The sequence below is a fragment of the Lotus japonicus genome, chromosome 6, assembly GCF_012489685.1.
Source record: "Lotus japonicus ecotype B-129 chromosome 6, LjGifu_v1.2".
Classification (NCBI taxonomy): domain Eukaryota; kingdom Viridiplantae; phylum Streptophyta; class Magnoliopsida; order Fabales; family Fabaceae; genus Lotus; species Lotus japonicus.
This window is the reverse complement of record NC_080046.1, coordinates 62517400-62526128: the sequence shown is the minus strand read 5'-3', so window position 1 is coordinate 62526128 and position 8729 is coordinate 62517400. Positions and strand designations below refer to the sequence as shown.

At 38.2% G+C, this 8729-nt stretch overlaps 1 protein-coding gene across 1 annotated transcript; it reads left to right on the top strand.

Annotated features, from left to right (window-relative positions):
- The first annotated feature begins 1574 nt into the window (after positions 1–1574).
- On the top strand, positions 1575–6749 carry LOC130722658 (zinc finger CCCH domain-containing protein 34-like). The gene is made up of 7 exons (XM_057573464.1): positions 1575–1955; positions 2030–2181; positions 2345–2407; positions 2610–2729; positions 2841–3155; positions 3241–3561; positions 5571–6749. Exons 1-7 carry the CDS (start codon positions 1868–1870, stop codon positions 5970–5972), a joined length of 1461 nt encoding a protein of 486 aa, XP_057429447.1. The 5' UTR covers positions 1575–1867; the 3' UTR covers positions 5973–6749.
- Positions 6750–8729: the final 1980 nt, after the last annotated feature.

The window sequence follows — 8729 nt, the reverse complement described above, 5'->3', positions numbered from 1 at the left end:
CAGCTCTGGAGTCTGTTGCAAAATGAGGATAAATTTTGGGTTCGGATTATTTGGAATAATCACCATGTGGCTGGACATTCCATTCTCACTTGTGAAAATGCGGGTGGGTCTTATTTTTGGCGATCAATTATGAAAGCTAAGAGTATATTAAAAGGTGGGTTTGCAGTGAGATTTGGCAATGGGAGCTCCTCTTTTTGGTATGATAGTTGGTCTCCTATGGGTAGGCTCTGTGATTTGGTATCTTATGTTGATATCCACGATACTTGTTTCACCATAAGGGAGTTGATCTCTGATGGACGGTTTAATTTACAGCTTTTGTACACAGTTCTTCCAGAGGTGGTGGCCCATTACTTGCTCAGTTTCACGAATATTTTCCTTGATGAATCTACACCAGATTGTTTGATTTGGAGCCATACTCTGGATGGGTTGTACAGTGTTAGAGGGGGCTATGCTTGGCTGCGGGATACTCAGAACGCAGTGCAACCGGGTCCACCAGTAGATCCTTTGCATGACTGGGTAGCGATTTGGCGTCTACAGATTCCTGAGAACATTCGGTATTTTATGTGGCAGGTCCTTCATTATTCTTTGCCAACTGAGGCACTCCTGGCGCGCCGCCACCTCCCAGGCCATGATGGTCGTTGTGTTCGCTGTCATGGAGCCGACGAGACTCTCTTACATACCATTCGTGATTGTCCTGAAGCACGTCGGGTTTGGCACGCCATCGGCTTCGTTCTCCCTCCTCAGTTCTTCTTGATGCCTCAGTTCAGTGATGTACTGTCTATGTTCCATGGCTTTAGCTTGGTCATTGTGCTAGCAACAGCTTGGATAATCTGGAAGGCCCGTTGTCGGTTCATTTTCACAGAGAAGGTGCAGGTTGTGCATCAGGTGGTTCGGGCGGCTCGGTCACTATGGGTCCTTATAGCTAGCGTGTATCATCGCCCTTCTTCTCAGACGGTTGAGCGTTGGGTTCGTTGGCAACCACCACAGGAGGGTTTTGTTGCTTTGAATACGGATGGGAGCTCCTTGGGAAACCCAGGACCCTCTGGTTATGGTGGTGTCGTGCGGTCCCAACATGGTCTTTGGCTTTTTGGGTTTGCTGGTTTTATTGGTATCTCGGATTGTCTCCGGGCGGAGCTGTTGGCTATTTTGCATGGTTTGCGCCTTTGTTGGGATCATGGTTTTCGACGTGTTGATTTGTTCTCGGATTCTACTTTGGCGTTGAGTCTGCTGTCTAAGGACCCACTGGTCTTCCACTCCTATGCAGCTATCATTAATCAGATTAAATGCTTACTTCGTCGAGATTGGATTGTTCATAGACATCACCTTCTACGGGAAGGGAATGCTGTGGCGGATTTCTTAGCCAAGCTCGGAGCGTCGTCTACTTCAGCTAGCTTGGTTTGGGATGAGCCTGTGAATGGTGTAGCTGATTTGTTGAGGGCTGATCTCATGGGTACTTCGTTCATGAGGGTCTAACCTCCTTTCTCTTTTTTCTTTCTTTGCTTTTGTATCAAAAAAAATAAATAAATAAAACCAACCAACAAACTCACAGACCAATAAAAGAAGCCTCTCACAGAGAGAGTGAGAATCAAGAGAGAGAGTGAGAATCTAGAGAGAGAGAGTGACTGAGAGCACTGAGAGAGAGAATCAAGAGAGAGAAACTAGAGAAAGAAAGAGATTGTAGTAGAAGAAGAAGAACAATAGACAGAGGAAGACACTGTGAGAGAGAGAGAGAGTAGAAACTAGAAACCCCATTTTCTCTCTCTACTTTCTCACTCTACAATCCAAACGAAACGCGCATTTCATCGACGGAGCAGCGTCTCTCATTCTCTCCTCCGTCGTCGTCGTCGTCGCAACCAGCTCCGGTTCAATGGAGCAGTACGGCCGCTCCAACGAGGGCTCGCGGTCTGATCCGTCGCCGGAATGGACCGGACCCGGCGGCGAAACTGGCCTTGAAGGTACCTTCTATTTTCACGATTCGTGGTTTTTGTAGAATGTAGCTTTGTTTTGATCTTGATTCTGGAAAATGCAGAACCTATGTGGCAATTGGGGCTGGGTGGTGCTGCTTCCGACGAATCGTATCCGCAGCGTCCCGATGAGGCTGATTGCTCCTACTATTTGAGAACCGGTTTCTGCGGCTTTGGTTCCCGGTGTCGGTTCAATCATCCCCGTGACCGTGGCGCGGTAAATTCCTTGTTTGTGATCATCATCATGCGTATCTATTGTGCAATTTGGTTTGATCTTACTCATGACCTTGCTAAATCAGAAAAGGCTTTTTGAATTTTCCATTGTGAACTCTGATTCAGTGTCGTTTTGTAATTTGGGGATTTCTGTGTGTCTTGGTTAGGTTATTGGAGCTGCCAGAACTGCCGGGGACTATCCAGAACGAGCAGGCCAGCCTGTGTGCCAGGTGCTTTATATGTTTATGCTGAAATATCACTGATTGCCTTTGGCAATTTGCACTGTAATTCATTGTGTTTTGTATAAAATATTGTGCTTAACTATGTAAATGGAGGATCGAGTGAGATTACGAATTTTTTTTGGTTTGTTTGTCTTTGAAGTTTGTGGGTTTTGTTTTGTATTGACTCTATCTGCTGATACATTATATGCAGTATTATATGAGGACAGGATCGTGCAAATTCGGTGCGTCTTGCAAGTATCATCACCCTAGGCAGGCAGGAGGCATGGCTAGTCCGGTGTCACTAAATTATTATGGATATCCAATACGACCGGTCTGTATTGCTTTATAATTTTACATGTATTGTGAATGTTGGGTCTTGTTTTCTTATCATACAAAAAGATTATTCTGAATTTGAGTACTTACAAACAATGACAATTTACAGGGTGAGAAAGAGTGCTCCTATTATGTGAAAACGGGACAATGTAAGTTCAGTGCAACTTGTAAATTCCATCATCCACTTCCCACTGGTGTTCAAATTCAAGCACCACCGCCAGTTCCCCCGGTTTCACCTTTACCTGTACCAGTACCTTCACCCTTGTATCAAAACGTACAGTCTCCATCTGGTCCTTCATCTCAACAAATCGGTGTACTGGTTGCAAGGCCACCTTTATTACCTGGTTCGTTTGTTCACAGCCCCTACGGACCTGTGGTAGTCTCCCCTACTATGGTTCCTTTTTCTGGTTGGGGACCATATCAAGTAGGTCAAGCATTTCTTTTTTGACTTCTTACTCAAATTATATTTACATTCAATGTAGCATTTAATTGTTGAGCTCTTGGTGCAGGCTTCTGCAACAAGCCCAGTACTTCCTTCCAGCTCTCCATCTAATGTTGGTTCAACACAGCTTTATGGGATAACTCACCTACCTTCATCTGCTGCTGCCTATACTGGACCATATCAACCTTCTGGTTTCTCAGTTGGTCCTTCAAGCAGTAGTCAGAAGCAGTCATTTTCAGAAAGGCCATATCCACCAGAAATTCAGTACTATTCGAAAATAGGGGAGTCAAAATTGGGTCCATCATATAGGTATCAACATCAAGCAGACATGAATGCTGCGCCGAAAGTGAATGTCATTCTTAGTCCTGCAGGCCTTCCTTTGCGCCCGGTAATGATTGTCTCAACTTCTTTGTAACTAAGGCATCCCTTATTGAGTTATGAAGTATATCTGCAAGATCCATCTCCCCTCTTCTATCTGGTAGAAAAAAAAAAGCTTTGCTGTTTATCTATCTTCCCTCTCCAACAAAATTTAGTAGAATGAGGTTATTGAAATAACTATTTGTTAGTTATAACCAAATTGGGTTCTTATCATTTTGTTTTCAATAGCTTATTTAGGATTTGAAACTTGCTTTACTGAAACTTAAGTGTAGTTTGCTATTTATCATTGAGAACAAATCATAGCAGGAGCAATCGTTTCTTGTCTTTATGTTATCACATGTCACACATTCATATTAGTTATATCATGCATATACAATCTCTTAACTTTAGTTGAACGGCCATTTTATGAAATTATGTTACAAATGTGTTTCAATACATCGGTACTCTACTGGAGATTCTTGTAGAAATATTTGAAAGCATGAGGGGAAAACTGTTGGTTTAGTAGTGTCACTCTTGGGATTGAATCTACCTTTTATGCAAGTGGATTTCCAACTTCGTTGTGCGTTCGTTCCTTTCACTCTTTGGTTCTTCCTTCCTTTAGTTGTATGCTCGTTAAATATTTCAGTCTGATCACAATGACTGTACTTGGTTAATTTCTGCCTGCAAGATCGTCTTCAAAGTATTTGAATGTGGATATTTGTCTACCAGAGCACGGAATATTGTGTATTATAAACATATGATGCCTCTTTTTAAGTTTGTAAGATAATACTAAAACTTAGTAATAAAGACTAACTGACGCTATCATGTTCTATTGTATTTGAATGCAATGCTACTTTGGTTAGTTTCTTGTGCATAATTTCTCACCTTCATGTATTGATCATTAAGGGATATTTTCCCCCATATGTACTTGTTAAGATAATTTCTTGGCACCTTCATATTATAGTTAGATCTGTAACCAATAATAAGTTTTTTATGTCATGCCTATCCTTTTTTTGGCCAGCATTTAAATCTATCCCATATTTATGGAAGTTTTCATATTTTTTGGTACATGAAAGAGTTATTTATTAGCCCTTTAGATCTTATTATTTTATTGTTTTAATCATCATAAAAACATAGAAGAATATGGAAATATATTTCCTCCTTCAGCAGTTTGCCTTTAGATCAATATTTATGAGACACTGTATTTTAACATTCTATTGAGTACTGGGTAATGATCTTATGTTACCTAAATAGTATTAACAAATTGTGCTTTGTATTTGATTGTTTGAGGAAGTATGTTGCATAGGGTGATAAGTTTACACTTTAAGTCGGAACTCCTCTAAGTCACTACTCACTAGCACATTGTTCCAAATGGCACACCTTAGAAATGATAGTCTATGTATGTCATATGCAGAATAGACAAAGCATGAAAAACTTAAGCTGATAAGAGGTGTGTATGAATGATTTTAATTCAATGTCCAACACATCTTGTTCATATACCTGAATTTTATTTCTGTCATATATTTTTTTTTGTGCTTAAATACGAAGTTTTTATTTAAACTTGGTTATTTGAGTTTGTGCATAGTTGCTTGCTCCATGTCTCCATCAGTTGCATGCGTTTTTTTTTTCGTAGAACTCCTGTGCTCTGTCATCTGTTTTTTGTCTCTCTAGCTTATATTACGTTCTCATACTAGCTTGAGTTCAAACTTTTTTTCACGGGTAAATTTTCTGTTTCCTTCCTGTGATTTTAAATTTGGAACATTAAGAGCTCTTCATTATTTTCTTGAATGTGGTTACTTCGGAAATTAGTAAACTAGTCTTTGATGTTCCTCTTAGCTGTTATTGTTGTCTCTCTTCCTCATGCATTCCTGTTTTTCTTTGTTCAACGCAGGTATTTCAATTTCATTTGGCACTTTAACTGTTTAAAAAACTAACAATTGGCAATGAAAAGTTTGTTTCTTCAATTGAAATGTTTTCCAAATATATTATTTGACTATGTTCGTATTCATCAAGCATCTAATGTTTGTGATTGATAATCAGGGGGCACCACCTTGCACTCATTATGCACAGCGGGGAGTATGTAAGTTTGGTCCTGCATGCAAGTTTGATCATCCTATGTCTTCAATGAGTTACAGTCCATCTGCTTCTTCCCTGACTGACATGCCAGTTGCGCCCTATCCTGTGGGTTCATCAATTGGTACTCTTGCTCCACCATCTTCATCATCAGAATTGCAGCCCGGACTTACCACAGGATCCAACAAGGAGTCTGTTCCATCCAGAATATCTTCATCAATGAACACATCGACCGGATCTGTTGGCTTGACTTTGTCTACCGGTGAACCTGTTTCTCAATCAAGCACTCAACCATCTGCTCAGAGTTCCATTCCTTTAGCAGCAGTCAATTCCACCACAAGTAGCAATGTTTCTCACACTTCAAGCTAAGCAATGTGAATGCATACCTCATCATTACTCCTTTTTATCTCAATTCTTCAACTGGACATCATTATTCAAGGAGGTCCTCAAATAGGTTTTTTCTTTTTTCAGTTATCCCAGTTCCACATTCAGGTCTAGCACACTTGACATCAATTATCTTCGTGTTTATATAATCTTTTTGTGGTCATCCCTCTGATCTTGAATAAGCCATGGCCAACCTTGGAAATTTTAGCAACCCATACAACCACCTTGCTTTTTTGAATAACTCCTAAAGAATCTGCAAGCCCATTGTGCACATCTCCATCCAGAATCTCCAATTTTTGGAGTTTGTTCTGCTTATTTATGCTTCAAACTTTTTTATATGAGATCATTCTGCCCAGACTTGAAACTTTCATTGACTGTGTTTATGCCTCTTCACCTCAACCCATTTTGAATTTGGGAACAATTTTCCGTTGTTGCATTGAAAAACCTGTTCATTATATTTCCCAACTTGTATACAGGGTTTACTGTGAGGAGAAGTAATCAGGAGACTAAAATGAGGCTTCACATTGCTATCTTATATGATTTGAGATGCACAGTGATGTTGTGACAGTGAAAGCTTGACTTGGTACTTAAATTTATTACAGAATACGTGTATGAAGAAACACATTTAAATTAACCCATTTGAATGTGTGATGTCCATTTTTCATCTTTTCTTTAAGTATACCTGATCAAGCTTTGATGTGAGATCAGGTACTTTTAGGAAAGGATGACAATTGATTTTGGTCTTTTGGAGGCTATTCACAATAGGTAGGGTTTTTATCATTCAAATAAGTTGGGTGATTGGCTTTATTTCTGAAGTTAGATTATATAATTTTAATTAATGTGATTTCTCTATGTTGATTTAGAGGTAATTTTAATTGAAAAATGTTTTTTTATTAGTTTGTTCAAAAAACATGAAAAGAGGATTATCGGAAAATGTTGATTGATATGAAAAAGAATTTGTGCTTTTAGCATAAAAAGTATAGTGTAAAGGATTTTTGTTACTCTTTCACCTTTTCCTTTCATACAAAATTTTTGGTTCTCTAAAACAGTTTTACACAGATATTCTATTATTTTGATGTGATTCTTCTTTTTTTTGGCATGGTAAATGACTATTGAATGTTAATATAAATAAGTTTTACATTTACGGTATATATACTTTAAATCCATAGAAAAACAAAAACATGAGAATATAGCTCATTTAATTAAAATATGGGTATGAATCTATGTTTGGTTGTAAATGTTTCCAATTTCAATTGGGCATGGGTATGGATCTTATCCATTAAAATGAGTTCAAGTATGACTTTTTTCTTAAATAATATTTTGGGCATGTATATTATAAAGAGGGGTCATTCTAATATACACCCCCACCACCTTATTTGTATCAGCTACAGCCAGTTAATTAAATTGGTAATGAAAGTTGTGGCAATTCTTTAGTGTTCTAGCTTCTAGGATAAGATAAGGCGGTTTCTTTCAGTTGCGCACCTAGCAAAGCACTATGAAGCTTGAGAGATCCTCTAGAATATAAGTTTGGACTATGCTAGTGCCTAGTAAGTAGTAACTAAGAAATTCCTCACCACTAACCCACTTCTAATGCCTTTCTTGATAAACATTCTTCAAACAAAGTCAATTACCAATTAAGTAAACAAGTATATATACTTTTCAGTTGTTCTTATCAACATTGTTCCCCCCAAAATAGGATTTGGGGTGCCTAGATGCCTTGATCCTACTACTAACCATGATATTGCTTCAAAATGAGCATAGATCTCTTTTGAGAATTGAACTTCCGCTAGAATCTTGCAGCTTGAGAAATTATAGAAGAGTAGGAGAATGGAGAAGAGAAAACTAATATCTAATCTAGAAATAGACAGCTAAGGGGAATGGGTAGTAAGCTGCATACCAAACATTTATAACAATAAGCTCGATTACGAAAAGTTTAGGTCGATTTGGCTCCGGTCATTACCATGGGTTAGGGCATGCCTTCGGGACCATATATCGGTTATAGATGTACTTACAAATCGCTTACCAACACAAGTCTCACATTGGCATTGACACAACTTTTTTATGAGAAGTGTCTAGCTCTTACGAACTAAGCCAACATGTATTAGCGCTAAATTGAAAAGCTTATTGAAATAAACTCAAAATATGTTATAAATAGGTATACATGCTTATTCTTAAGCCATTTTGACCGGCTTATAAAAATAAGTTTAAAACAACTTATAAATAGAATATAAACTATTCACATAAGTTCTTCCAATACATAAGCCTTTATGTTATAAGTTGAACTCAAATAAGCTCAATTTTTCTTTCTCAAAATCAATTGATATCGGAGTCTACTCATATAGACCATGTTGTTCCCAGGGTGCTTGGAGCATGGATGACTGCCTTTATTTCATTGTACCCAAAAGTTTAGGCAAGCAGCCGAAAATTAAACATAGCAATAAACCTTGCTATCAACATGTTTCCTCCGTGCGCGTGCATGTCTGTCTCTATATATATATATATACACATAGTGTGGTGGAGAGTCGCTATAGAAAAAGACGTATTGACATACATTAAGTTACATACCATGAGTTTATCCTTGATAAAGTTGTATCAATTTTCTTCCTCTGTTTTTTATTTTATTGGAATTCTATTGTTTAAAATGTATTATATGGTGTTAACTTATTATAAGAGTTTGAGGTCGAGTGTAGATTTTAGATAAGAATGAGACTGTCATTTAGACAAATTTTAAGTAGTGAATTT